General features: G+C 44.4%; 1 protein-coding gene across 2 annotated transcripts in view; it reads right to left on the minus strand.

The window, feature by feature from the left end:
* Nucleotides 1-15,177, minus strand: part of CDH13 (cadherin 13) — a 1,069,738-nt gene that overhangs the window by 513,479 nt on the left and 541,082 nt on the right. For both annotated transcript variants that reach the window (XM_063110059.1, XM_063110060.1), the window contains exon 5: nt 9,650-9,802. In XM_063110059.1, the coding sequence (XP_062966129.1) occupies nt 9,650-9,802 (153 nt within the window). The remainder of the gene's footprint in view (nt 1-9,649; nt 9,803-15,177) is intronic.

The following is a 15,177-nucleotide window of genomic DNA, read 5'->3' on the forward strand; positions in this document are numbered from 1 at the left end:
GGCTAAAGTCCTCCACCATCTGCCCCATCACCGAGGGATGTCATGTCTGAGTTTCTTCCCTAGTCACCGCCCCCCTCCCCCAGCCCTGCCTTCCCATGTCCTGAACTGTACACTCTTCTCCAGAGGTGCCATACTCTTCCTCTTGTCCCCTATCCTCGGGACATGCTTCCTGCCCTTTCCCCTCCCCCTCACCTGGATTACTCCTCCTCTTTCTCAAGCACTTGCATTGACCTCATGTCCTCCAGAAGGCTATTTCTGTCCCCTGCCTCTTGTCACATGGTAGTGTTGATTAGTTAGAAATTGTTATCCCCAGCTAGACTGTGAACTTTACAAGAACAGGGATGGTTTCCTTTGTTATGGTGCCCCAGAGATGAACAAACTTCTTGCCTACTCAAGCCTGATGAATATTGGAGTGAACAGACCATGAAATATCTCAGACCCTCAGTGGCCAGCCCCATGCAAGGGCCTGCAGAGCAGGGTGCTGTTGTCATGTGGGGACTGTCCTGTGCATGGTAGGACATCGAGCAGCATCCCCGGCCCACTAGATGCCAATAGCATCCCTTAGTTGTGACAACCAAAAACATCTAAGACATTACCAGATGTCCCCTAGGGGACAGCACTTCCCTGGTTGAGAACCTCTGCTGTCGAGGGTATCGGACAGGTGAGAACAGCATCTGAGACTTCCAATCAGCCCCTCCCTCAGCTCCCAACCAGGCCTTTCTGGACCAAGCAGCCCCTCCAGATCCACTCTCTGCATCTTTAATCGGCTTCATGTTTACTCTCAGCACTTCTGACCACCTAATGAGTTATGTCCTTGCTATGCTGTTCATTGAGAGGTCTGCCAAGCAAACAGAGATGGGTGGTGGGTCTCCACTCTGTCCCGAACACTCTGAAATGGTACGGGCACAAGTTGGGAGCTGATCAACGTCCGCGGAATGACTCGATCCTCGCGTCGGTCTCAATACCTGCCTGATGGAGCTGCTGGCTGTGAATTACCCTCGCATAGAAGCCTCCTTTTGGGGTCCTGAGCTGCCCCTGTGGACACCCACCACCCATCTTTCTTCACTTCTCCTTCCTGGAAGAGAGGGCCTGGCTGGCACTAGAGCATATCCCTTCACGCGCTCCTTTTTACCCTAGGATTCTGCCCACAGATTCCTCCATTTCAAATCCATAGCAGTCAGCATCTGATCCAACAAACATTAAGCAGTGGGCCGGCCAGAACTGAGATGGGAAACCCAGAGATCGGCCAGGGGCTCAGCATTGGATGATGACATGGGTCATGTTTCCATTTGTCCCCCAATCATAGGGATGCCCAGCTTCCGACATGCTCAAGGGGAACTTGGGCCCCAGCAGGATATTATTCCCCAGTATTTCCCAATCAGTGTCAGTTTCACACCTCCTGCCAGCTGCCACTTCTTCCTATCTTTCCTGGGCCACTGGAGGGAGCGTCACCATGGCAATCCACCCCTAATGACAGTGCTTCCCCGCCACATGCTGCAGGTGTCTCTGCAGGGGGACTCTCTCCAAGTGCATCATCCTTTGTCACCCGGACCCACAGCCAGAGTATTTAAACTCAGATTCCTATCCGGTCTTTTGTGATTGGTTTAATTAGCTGCTGGCCCTCACCCTCAGTCTCACAGAGTAACCCATAGAAAGTAACTTCAACCATTTTCTGTCCTCTAACCAAGTGTCTCAACCCACTTCAAGACACCAGACTAGAAGGACGACCTGTCTCTATCTTCTCTTTTACTCCTTTCTCTCCTCAGTCCATGCCCCTCACAAACTCCTCCTTCCTTTCCCTGCTAATTTTTTACCAAATTTAAAAGAATCATCTTTGTGCATAACGATGAAGGCAACAGATGGAGAGCGGGTGGTGAGAGCTGGACTGGATGCCCAATCTGCACTGTGGGACCTGGTCCCGGGGGGGCGCATGCTGCTCCTCATTAAGGGATAACTAAATATCAGGGAAATATTTTGAGTGCTGGGAGTCAGAGCAGTCAGCCAGTTACTTAACTTGTTCACATTTGTAGATTTAGTGGGTTACACAAAATGGGTCCATAGGCTCTTCTAGTTCTGATGTATTATGATGCTTCAGCACCTTGGAAAAAAAATTGCCCCCAAGTCATTTGAAGAGTCGACTATGTTGTAACTGGACAACTAAAGCAAAAAAGAAAATTGGATGTCACACCATTTTTTCATTCCATGAGCATGTGCTAAGTCCCGTGTGTGAGCAGGTGCTGCAGATGCAGGGCCCAGGGTGGGGCGAAGGAGGGAACGTGCGGGTGGGGTGGGGTTCTCTCACCTGCCAAGATTCAAGGTGAACTTCTTCCGGGGAACTTGTGTTAATGAGGTTCAGAAAAATGTGTGTCCCTAGCCCTGAGTGAGGAAGCAGCTTTGCTTATTGGACCAAATAAGTAATCAGCCAGAAGCACCTCGGCCGTCTAATCCAGCGATGTGGCTGCCTCGGCAATTTCATTTAACCTCTTCATGCCTCAGTTTCACCAGCTGCACCTGGCAGATAAGGCCACGTCACAAAATGAAGTGCTTGGAAATGTGAAGAGGCAAAGCGGAGACAGCGAGGTGGAGATGCTCAGAGGCACCGGGGTAGGGAGAGGTGCCACCAGACCCTGAATTATTTTTTTCTAAAGCAGTCAGGAGATGATTGTTCATTTGTTTATCAAATTCCATTTCTCTGCATTTCTATTTCTCAAGTGCTATTGTCAAAAGCAACATTAGAAAGTAGTTAGCTTTAGACAGTTGCTCAGAGTCAAGCAGTTGATTGGGGAGAAATAAGATTTTTGATTTTCCATTATGTGTTAGAAACTTTTACATTATCCCATTTGAGATTCACAACAAACCCACTTGGTTGGTATGATTATCCCCATTCCTAGCTATGAATGAACTGGGGTGTAGACAGGTTATATTAACTCGTTGGTTCTCAAAGTCGGCTTCTCAATGGAAACACCTGGGGAGTTTCATAAACATACTGACGTTTGGTCACACTGCAGTATAATATATTTTGATTTACTCGGTTTGGAGTGCCGCTTGGGCATCAGGGTGAGCAAGAACTCCCCAGGTGATTTTAATGTGCAGCAAAGTTTGGGAACTGCAAATGCCTCGTTCAAGGTCACAGATCTAATGAGGCAGGAAAGCTGGTTCTGCTGACCCTGAGGCCAACTTCCTCCCATCAGGAATTATCTCAGCTGTACCAGCACAAAGCTTCTGAAGACACCTTCATCTCTGGCCTAAAAGCTTGGTTTCTGGGAAACAAGCAAACACTTAGTAACATGGCATTTAACAGCCACCCGAAGTCTAGATAGGATGGAGCAAGGAAGTCTGGGACAAACTTGCCTGGCTCTCAGGATCCACTAATGAAACAAAAACAGGGCAGTTTTGAAGAGTTTGGATTGCATTTAGAGGGCTTTCAGATGGCATACCAGAGCACCTGGAGAAACAGGCACACTGAAAGCACAAACATATTATCCCAGCAGGACTGTGGTGAAATTGGTTCCAATGACTGTAATGAATTGGTCACCTTCCTCGAGGCAAATTAATGAATCAAGTCAGCTGCAGTGATGTTAGTACTCGGAATCACCTGCCGGGCTTGTTAAAACTCAAACTGGAGGACACACTCCCTGAGTTTCTGATCTAGCAGGTCTGTGGTGGAGCCTGAGAATTAGTATTTCTAACAAGTTCCCAGGTGATGCTGTTGGTTGGGGGCCACACTTTGCAAACTACCCGGTTAGATGATTTTCTTCTACAGAGTGTCACAGACATCCAGCCCTTGAACTGCTGGCTGGATGCCTGGCAACTACTGTCACCTCTATTTTACCTGCAGGGAGCTTAAACTACCAAACTGGTATGTGACAGGGTGGCTCCCAATCCAGAACTCTTGATAGGTGATGTGCAGAGTGATGCCCTTGTACATCCCACTTACTGACTGTGACCCCCTTAGCAGATGACACCTCCACCTCACTCTCATTCTAAAGATCAGACAGAGGCTGAGAACTAAGTAACTTGCTGAAGGTGACACAGTATTAGGATGAACCATGAAATTGCCAATATTCACCTTTTTTTCACCTGTAAGAATGTCAATTTCATATGGTTTATCTGATAGTGGAGTCAAGATTCTAACCACAATTTGACTCTAACGCTTGGGACTTTAATCTAAGTCCTTTGTTTCCTTCTGCTCAGGGCTCTTTCCTAGGACACGTGTGTTATTGACTGATAGGCTCATAATGACAATAGAAGTAGGATCATAGGCTGGAAACCACACTCTCCCAGGAGTGGACTGGTTACCTGCCCTTGGATGACTGTGTTTATCTCTGCCTGGCTCTCACATGGAATAAAACTGCACTGATGACATAACTGATTCTGGAGATGACAATATTCACCCCAAACCCCTTGCTAGCTGACTTCGCTTATACCAGAAAGCCTGGAAAACTATAAACTCCCTTGACCCAGCTCTCTTGCAGCTAGAGCCCTTCATATGACATAGGTTCTTCCTGCAGACATGCCAGCATGACTCTTGGAGAAGAAAGTGAGACCTAAGCTTTGCTTTGGAGATCAGAGGTTCTGGGAAACATGGTGGCAGGGTCATGGTCACCTGGCTCTTTTGGGCATCCAAAGCAAAGCTGCTACATCCAGTTCTGAGCAGCATAGGTGCAAAAATAGCAGAAAGAGGTGGCAGCAAGGCCAACTCCCCTAAAATAGTGGCTCTCAAATGGGGGAAATTTTGCCCCCACCATAGGACGATTGGCAATATCTGGAGATTTTTTTGATTGTCAAGACTGGGTGGGTAGGGGGTACTACCAGCATTTAGTAGGTAGAGTCCAGGGGTGCTGCTAAACATCCTGCACAGGACAACCACAAATGTCAACAGTGCCGAGGGTGAGAAACCTCACCCTAAATAGTATCATATATGACTTTCCTGTAGCGCCACCCTCTCAGGCCATGTAGGCCAGCTTTCTTGGCCCTTTTGGGAATTCTGTTGGCTACCCGTACCCTTTAAAACATCCCATTCTTTGTAAATTAGTTGGAGGGGATTTTGTTGACAACCACCAAGAATCCCGACTAAGAAAGACAGTCATAGGGGAGACCAGCCTAGAGGATAAAGAAGGTTATGTGGCTTGTCCCCACAATTGAGGGCTGGGGAGCATTCCAGGTACAACTCTTATCAGGGGAAATACAATTCCATCCAGGCAATGTGTGCAGTGCCCATGCCTGACATGGACGTCATTAGAACCAGGCCAATCAACTAAAGAACTCTCTGATCCGGGTAAATCTACATCTCCCAATTGTCTGTGATCACTAACATTAGGATGCCTCTATTTCCCCATGACAGCAGCATTTTTCATCTTAATGTATCTTCTGCCAAATTGTCGTGGAGCGACAGATGGGTTAGAATTGGGGCCAAGCCATACGTGTAAAAGGAAACACGTAAGCAGGGTATCTTCTGACTGCCAGGTGTATTCCAATTTTATGGCAACACTCTTAACCACCAAGTCTAAACTTGACCAAGGGATTGGCTTAAAGGAGAGCAAGTTATATAGTAGAGAATGTGAGCAAATATTCAGAAGGAAACAGTGAGGTCCTGCCCATGTTCTCAGGCCAAGAACACAGATGGTTCCAGTTACCCGTTCTGTAATTGAGAGTAGTGACAGTATCAAGCTCATCTTTATGAAGATTAAATGAGATCATCATCTAAGTATTTAGCACAGAGTGTTGACACACTGTAAATGTCCAAGCAATGCTGATACCAACATTAATAACCATATACCTTGGGAACCCCTTTGACCCTTAGCTAACTCACCAGTAAAGAAAGAGAAGATAATAATCCATTTTCATAGGTTTGTGTCATCAGGGACCTAGAGAACTCTCGGGCAGTTAATAGGTGCTCAGTAAATGTTCTTACATTCCTTCCAATGCTCCTTCCTTCTCCCAGTCAATTGTGACATCCTCAGTTATCTGTGTGTCCCTCTCTGCGGACAACAGACTGGGGTGAAGGTCTCCTGCTACTGATGCTTGCCCATGACCCCAATCCTGTTTCTTGTTTTGCCTCACACCCCCCTTAGAGCCCAGCCTAAGCCCTCCATCTGGCCCCCCACCTGCCTAACAGACTCTGTCTCCCACTCCACTTCTGTCTCCCCGTATTGACAAATTTGCAGCCAGCAGATCATATTCACAGTGTGAGGGAATCATTACCACCTGCTAATATTTTTATAGAATTTCATAAACTTGGTCATTCATGAATCATTCACAGTACTTTATACCAATGAAGAGTTCACAAATCACTCAAATGCTAGCAAAATGCATAATAATGAGTAATATTTCAGGAAGCTTTGCATTAATATGTCAGTTTCCAATATTGCAAGAGCTAAATTATTTTGCCAGGCACCACTTCGGGTCAGGAGTATTGGAAGCCCTTTCGGGGACTGGGGCAGGGTGGAGTGATAAGGGGGTGGAAGGTCATGGAATAAGATGACATTTAAGAAGTAATAGATCATCCAGCCAGTCGAACCTCCTTCCCAACCCCAGTAAGTAGAGTTCCTAGGCAAGGGGCTAAGGAATTCGCAGATTAGATATCACAGTCTAGCGGGGTAAAATAGGAAAAAGTGTTTCTTAGTGTTTGAAAATGTAGGGCTTTGGAGCTGGAGAGAAATAAATATGGATCCCAAATTTAATACACACCAACTGTGAGACCTTGAAAAAGTTGTTTAACAGTTACTTGCTTATCTGTAAAATAGTATTAACATCTACTTCTCAAGCCTGTCATGTGAAATGGATTAATAAGAGAATGTATATGAAGTGTTTAGCAGAATATCTGCCATATAGAGTTCAATAAATAGTAGCTGCCATGACAATACACATTCAGTGACCCAAGGACCAATGTATCCTGGATTACTTCTTATCACACAAATCCCAGAGGCTTAAATCAAATGCTTTCTTGTTGGATTTGGGAATTGTTAACATATTTGCATGAGAGTAGTATTTAACTTTAAAATAAGCAACATCAGAGCGATTATAATGGCAAAATACACCCACAGGTGCTCTGTCTTTTAAACTTGCAAAAGTAGAAACTAAAACATGGGAATTTGGAGACCTAGAATTCCAGTCTTTGAAGAAGTGGATTTGCTACCAACCACACTAACTACCATAAACACAATGATCTAACTGTACTGCTAAGACAGTAAATTATTTCTAAATAGGTGCTTGAAATGGACTGATCTGCAACATTCCTGGGAGTAATTCAGTTCTCATTAAATCCAGGAACAGGAGAACCAAGCACAGAGTGATCAGGGGACGGATCAGCAAGGATATGAAGAAAACAGAACGAAGACTGAACTGAAGGGCACGAGACATGGAAGGATGTGGCATTAGAATCTGGACCCTCATGAGGCTAGTGGAGAGTGGCTCGGGCCCCAGGCTGGCCATGGTAGCCCTGGTACTTGTGTTAGAAACTACCTTCCCACCAAGTACCAGCAGCCTCTCCAATGGGGGTATGTGGCCCGTGCCAAGGGTAACCCAAGCCATACGATCAATAAGGCACAACTTCCTGGCATGTCACCTGCACACAGTGGTGAGAAATATAACTCAGTTTATTTTGAAACAAAGTCAAGGCACTAAAATAAAAGATATATGAAAGCAAGGAACCCAGTGTGTCTTGTTTCTATTGTGTCCCCTCTATCACCTTGGAGGGTGCCCCTCACCCTATAGGAACTCAATCAAACGTACATAGAATGAATGAAAGAACTGGTCATCAATATACTATCAAGTCGATTATGAAACTGCAATATAAATTCAAGACTATTCAAGGAAAGTTCATGCTTGAGATGGGCAGGTTGGACTATGACTCAGAGTCTTAAAGTTTTCGTTTATCTTCTTTTCCCTTTAACATCATTAATCTCTCTCACTCATGTAGTAAAATTACACTGTGCTTACTAGGTTTCTGGCACTGTTCTAAATGCTTGACATGTATTAACTCATTCAATCTTCATGAAATCCTACGACATCATTATTACTATTCCCCTTTTCCAGGTTAGGAAGCTGAGGTAGTCACCTCGCTGAGTTCCCACAGCTACTCCATGACAGTCATGATTTGAACACAGCTACTCTGGCTGCATGCAGAATCCATGCTTTTAATTATGGTATTATACAGCCTCACTTTAAGAAAAAGTATGAGAAGCTCCAAGCTACAGACCAAGCTCTGTTTTACTAGCTGATTAGCAATTCCTAGTTAGCACAAACTAGAAATTTCATCTTTTTTAATCCTTAGAGGTGCTAGTACTCTCCACATTTTATGGACAAGAATCACAAGATCAGGGAGGGTAAGTTGGTTTCCCAAGATCACACAGCTCAGTAAGCGGCAGTGCTGAGATTGAATGGCAAACTTCTGACCCCAGAGCTCTTAATCACTATGCTATGAAATTATGGACTTTATTGTATCCTCCCTTAGTTTCTTGTGTCTGAAACTTGATGGATATTGCCTGATAGACATGGCAACAGAAGAGGATATCTACCCATAGTCTGTTGCTGGTTTTTCCTACAGCAGCTGGATGCTGATAGCTGCCAGGTCATCTCCTGTTACTATCAAGGCCAGCTGGGACTAGAAATGTCTGAGGGTGCCAACATTCAATTTCTGGAACAACCAGATTACCCCTTGGGTATACACTAAGGACACACACCTCACTCTTTGGTGCTCACTGACAGGTGATGCCAACTGCAGATGCTCAGAAAAGCCTCCAGAGGGAAGTCAGGGAGGCATCCTCATCCTCCCAGAACCCAGGGCCCTTAAGCACATTGCTAGCATGGGATCTGCTGGCAGGTGGGGATTCCACCACCTACCATCATGCTACCTCCCTGCATTTGCCCAGCACGTCATGACTCCAGTGCCCTTCTACTATTTTCTCCTCACTAGAAACTCACAGCAATGCAGTTGGGTATGTAAAAAAACAAAACAGACAAAGAGAAAAAGCAATAACACCCAACACAAAAATTAACACGTTGATTTTTCTTTTGTCACGTTTCTTCATAAATGTATATGCATCATGATATGTGCAAATACGTAATCTGTAATGAGGATATCATAGGATTTTGTGTGTTCTGTTTCCATCTTGAATCTTTCCCATATCACTAAAACTTCTTCAAAAGTATTTTAAATGACTGCAGAAAACTGCCTTGCAAAACGTGCTGTAATTTAACCACCCTCCTATTGCTGACTATTTAGCATTTGTTTCCACTTTAAGGAACATGTCCTGCTATAGCATCATCATACAAAAATCTTACTAAATTCCTATTTCCTTAGAATAAACTTTTAAAAGTAGAATGATCAGCCCTTGATCATCAAGCTGGTCTCTGGACAGCCAAAGTTGACCTCAGGGTACTGTCCTCCTCTGTGCTGCCCCCCAGGGTCTCCCTTCTTGGTCTCCGGAACCAAAAGTCTGACGCAGGTCTGGAGGGCTCCATTGATGAGACAGGGGTCCCTCTGTTACCCTCTCGGGGTTCAACTCCACTTCAGCTCCCACAGAGACACCCTAAAGCCGCGCAGTCCCCAGTTTGATGAGGCACAGAAATAATGAGCTCAGTAGGAAGAAAGCAATCTTTGAAAGCCACATCTCTGCACGCAGGGCAGGCACCAAGGGGTACTCACTTGATAAGCAGCGATAATTTCTCTGTCCAAAGTCCGTGTCACGGAGATGGTACCTGTGTTCTCATTGATTCTGAAAATTCCTTTAGGCTCTTGATCTACTCCCTTTCCAGTGAGCCGGAACTTGGACCCTTCTGGTCTGTCACTATTGACTACCTGGTCAGAGAAACAGAGCGACATTTAAAACTGCCTGAAAACACAGAAAAAGCACATAGCAAACATACCTCAGTGACCCATCCACTAATCAGAGGTGCCAACACAAAGGTGCCTTGATTAACCAAGAATTCGCTAAAGCAGCATTGCCAAAAATAGCATCTCTGCTTAACACCTTTCACCCGAATATGCAAATCTTCCCAGCTTTCGGCTGGGGAAGCTCACCAGCACATGTAGTGATGAATCAAAAGGGCAATAACTCCAGGAAGTTCAAAGTTGGGCATTTACATTATTTTAAAGTCCAGGAAACAGGTTTTTTTTTTTTTTTTTTTCCTTCTCTTGCAAGCAAGACCAAACAGGCACTGGAAACCATTTATTTAACAATCCTATACTAGACAGGCATTAATTGAGGTTCTAGGTATTTACATGTATCCAGTCATCCACAGTGCCACCTGCCCCACTGCTTACTGGTACTAGGCACTGCTGAGGAGGCATTTCACATATATATCCTTAATACCTCAAAACAATGCTGGGGGCAGGGGATTCTCATTTAATGGATGAAACCACTGAGATACAGAGAGATTAAGCAAACTGGTATTGGTCATTAAAGAGATAAAGATGGGTTCAGAACCACATCTCCATTTCTCTAGAAAACACTTCTACATGACACTGTCATTTCTGAATTTAAGGAAATTCCCAACAGATTGTCCACCTTGATTTAATATTTGAAGAATAAATTCAGAAGGTAAAGGTGGAGGAGGCTAGTTCCAGGCACAGGAAACCACACAAAGGCAGCAGGCAGGGAAGGGAGAGCCTAGAAAATTCCAAAAATCTTGACTCATGAGCATGGTTTCATAGAGGTGAGGCTGAGAAATAGTTAGGGGCCAAATTATGATTTTTTTTTAATGGCATTTAAAAGTGTGCAACTAAAGAGAGAACTATTGTTTGCAAAAGTTGGCTCTAGAGTTTATCCCCAAGTGTTCATTTATATTTAATGTCACTTAATCATCAGTATTTGCAAATGTAAATTTGACGGAGCAAAATAATTTAAAGCTCATAAACACAATAGACATTCAGGACATACAGAAAAAAGAAAGCTGATACCCAGCTATACCCAACTTACAAATAAACAGGCACCTCTTGAAACAAAGTCACCAGTGCCTGGAGGGTTTAGGTGGCTAGGACAGGAGACTTGCCTTCTCCTAGGGTAGACCAGCATTCCCCAGAGGCCATTTCTGAGGCCACCAAGCCTGCAATTCCGATGTGTGACACCAAGTGGCAGTGGTGCCTCAGGCAGCATGAACTTTATGCTGAGGTTTATCTGGCTGCATCAGTTGACGCAGGGGCATAGCAAGACACAGTTCCACGTGGTAACACAGTTTTTCTTTCCCCCTGATTAAAATGTTCTTTGTTAAAATATATTGAAAGTTTTGATTAAACACCAATTACCTCTGTTTGCATTTTTAAAGATGAACAGAAAATTGGATATGAAAGAAAATGAAAAGTAAGGTATGTGATACCTTCTGATGAAAAGAATTTTTAATCACTGCTTGACTTGATTTAATTAAACTGACATTTCTTCCCCAGCCCTCCCCCTGTCCCCCTGTTTGGAAGCTCCATGAGGTCCAGTGCCTCAGTTTACCGGGTTCACCCTTGCATCCCAGGGCTGGCACAGTGCCTGGCATATAGCAGGAATGAACGCCAATATCTGCTTATTGAGGAATGCTACTGTTCAGACAGACATGTGTACCCATCCTGGCTCTGCCAGTGATCAGCTACGTGACCTTGAGCATGGCCTCTTTGGCTCTCAATCTCCTTGAAAAATGGGGACACCACGACTCATTTCCCAGGGTTCTCGAGGGTTTAATGAAATAGTGTACATAAAGTATAGTTCCTGGCATATAGAAGGAGCTCAATAAATCATAGCTAACAATTGCAATACTGATAGTAATAATCACAACAAAATCATATCATTGTTAATGGATAAGACTGACACCTTAAACATAAAGAAAGCACCTTAAACACAATGAAAAAAAAATTCCTTTCTAAGGAACAGATTTCCTTTTAAAAACAAAGCTCATGGCCTCTCTGGCTTGAGAAGTGCTCTGGAACAGACTTCCTGGGTGGGAAGGGACAGCGGAGAACACTCTGTCCTGCTGTGTTTACTGTCGCTTCCCTCCTGTCTCACCACCACCACCCAAATGTGGATAAAACCCTTTTTCTTCTTGTATTCCTCAGCATACAAAAAAGTTTGTGGAAACATAGAATTAAAAGATTATATGACTCTTTCCATGGACTTGTTGTAGCACCCTCATAAATCTGTTGAACCTGCCTCCTGGTCCTCAGAGTACCCACAGCCAGGTATGGTGTCCCCAGCATGATGAGCTTTATGGACGGCCAGCACTGGGAAGTAGGGGGCCTCACTTCCAGTAAGGGGCCTCATTCTCACTGAAATAATTGGTCTCAAGATGTGGTTCCTTAGCCAGCATCAGCATCACCCAGGAACTTGTTAGAAATGCAAATTCCCAGGTTCCACCCAGGCCTCCTGAATAGGAAACACAGGGCATGGGGCCTGGGTCCTCCTAGGTGATCCTGCAGCACACCCAAGTTTGTGGACCATTGATGTGGACAGATTTCAGCACCAGTTGCATTCATTACAACTGTTGCTCGTTTCCACTGCTACTGTGTAGAGCCTTCTGCTCAAAAAAAAAAAAAAAAAAGAAAAGAAAAGAAAAAAAGAAGGCTTCTTTCTAGAACTATTTTAAACATATAACACTAACAGAAACTCATATTATAAAAACCTGTTTTTAGGACCTCAGTAAAGCAGAGTTGGTACTTCTCCAAGACACTAGACTGACATCTCTACATGTGTTAAAGGCACCCAAAGGCTTAGAGGAACCTTGGAGAGGAAAGTGTAAAAGTGGGGGTCACTCTTCAGGGAAAAGCTGGGAGTCTTGGTTCAGTTTAGATTCAGGAGGAGGCTCAAGCTCCCTGGATCACCCACTTTCCTTCTGGCTTCTTGGTCCCTAGTTGGCGTTTCAGAGGGATCCCAACTCACCCTGACCCCACTGAGCTGGGAGATAGGAGATATGCAGTGGCTATGAACCCAAGGATGCCCTCAGCCACGCATCAAGATTATTCCCATGCAGATGAAGTGGGTTTCTAGATGACCTTTGTTATACCGGGTTAAACTCCTGAAAACCATCCAGGTGCTGCTCTGCAGCTGTGGCCGCCAAGCCTGCGGCTGTGTTGTTAAATGTTGCTGAGTGTGATGGAGTATAAGCAACCCAGTGCTTTCCTTCTGGCCAGAACACATCTTGCCTGGAGTTTCTCCTCCTGCAGCAGCTGTTAACACCCATTATACTACATAGCAGGGCTTCACAATTAGCAGGTCTTTCCTATTATTCTTTGTAACTCAACACTTCTTTTCACAGTGGGATTTTTTTTTCTTGTCCTCTGAGTTAGAATGGGAAAAATAGCTAATGATGCGAAAGAACTTGGACCCAGGTGCCAACACCCTGGAAGGGCATGTAAATAGCACACTGGAGTCTTGCTGCAGACCCAGGCAAAGAGACTTCCTGGCTGGCTGTGGGGTGGCAGGGGACAGCTGGGACCGGAGTCTTCTGCATCCAGGGAGGAACAGGAAATACTGAGCTGTGGTAGGTAGTGACAGCTGGATCTGGGTTTCAAAGGGGGTCTTACGGCATAATCCTTACAGAATGTCACACATTATGGGAAAGCCAATGTCCCTTTTGTTTGCCCCTGCTAAGTCCTGTCCCCACCTCTATTCTGTGCTGCAAGTAACCAATGATAGCAGGTTGTGCCTGTTCTTAAGGCTTTTTTTTTTTTATGACTTAACATACAAACCTGTGAACTCATAGAATATATAGAAGTTTGAATCTTTTTTACATAAATAGGATTCTTATATATGAGTTATTTTACAACGTTTTCTACTCAATGTGGTTGGATTATATACGTGGGGTCTTCAAAAAGTCCATGAGAAAGTTCATAGAATCTTTTAATTCTATTTTTCCACAAAATTTTTGAAGTTCCTTCATATGTGTATATGCATTTATAAACTTTGGGGGCAGATAATTTTAGATTTACAGAAATGTTGCAAAGATAGTACAGAGTTCCCATACATTTTTCATCCAATTTCTCCTGATGATGACATCTTACATAGCCATGGAGCGTTGGCCACAACTGAGAAATCACCATTCATACTTGACTATTAACTAAGCTTCAGATTTCACATATTCAGATTTTACCAATTTGTCTATTACCCTTTTTTCTGATCCAAAACCCAATCCACAACCCCCCTATTGTCTTTAGTGAGTGTGGCTTTTAATGGTATATCCCGGTGCTTCCCTGCAGGGTCAGACATTTCCTTAATTGTACTGACATCGGTTACGTTTTTTTCCCCTGAGGGAAATGTATTTGATATATTAAAACGACATAGTCACCAAGCTGTGTATATCAGGTAATCTAGTCCTACTCTCTGTCAACCTTCAGCATCAGCACCTTAGCTCAGATCTGCACTGGCTACTTTTGCCTGTTTTGTCCTCAGGGACTAGGACAGTGTGTGGTACTCAGCAGGCTTTCTATGAATATTTGGGTAATGAATAAGTAAATGGATATTATAGTGGCCTCCTTACTGGCCTTCATGCTTATGATTTCTCTCTTTTCACATCTCCTGTCCTAATTGCAACCAGAATGGTCATTCTAAAATGCAAACCCAAATCTGACCTAGGCAATACCCAGATTGAAAACTTCAATGGCTCCCTACTGCCCTCAGGATAAAATCCCAGAGGCCCTCTTTGATGGGTCCCAACTGCTTCTCCAACCCTAACTTTTGCCACAACCAACCAGTAGCTGCAGGCTTTCTGAGCTTTGCCTGCTTTTGGTGAGATTCCATCCCCCATCCTGCTGCTGGGGACCACCCTCACCTTCCTGGCCCCAGGGGCTACTCACCCACTGTAGCCTCCCTGACCCTTCCCTGCTCCATGCACTCTGGGCCCAGCCCTTCTCACCAGCCAGGTCTATTAAAACAAAGAGAGCAGATCGCCCCTTCGTGGGTGGTGGTAACTGTGCCCTGGGCTATTTATTTCTTATTCCCTTCCACATTTCCTGGGCTTGGAGCACAGAAGACAGTTGATTAACGCTTTGATTGAAGAAGTGAAACTTTATTTGCATGTTTTTATATGACCGTAAAATGCTTCATAAACTCACAAATTAAAAATAAAAATAAAGTCTGTTGTACAACCCTTTTTTTTTTGAAAACACAGTCCCTTTACCTGTGCAACATCAGAACTTCATTTCTCTTTTTACAATTCCCTGTAGTTAACTTCCCAGGCAGTGGTAATGCTGGGACTTGAAAA

This window comes from Cynocephalus volans, chromosome 10 (assembly GCF_027409185.1).
Source record: "Cynocephalus volans isolate mCynVol1 chromosome 10, mCynVol1.pri, whole genome shotgun sequence".
Lineage (NCBI taxonomy): Eukaryota > Metazoa > Chordata > Mammalia > Dermoptera > Cynocephalidae > Cynocephalus > Cynocephalus volans.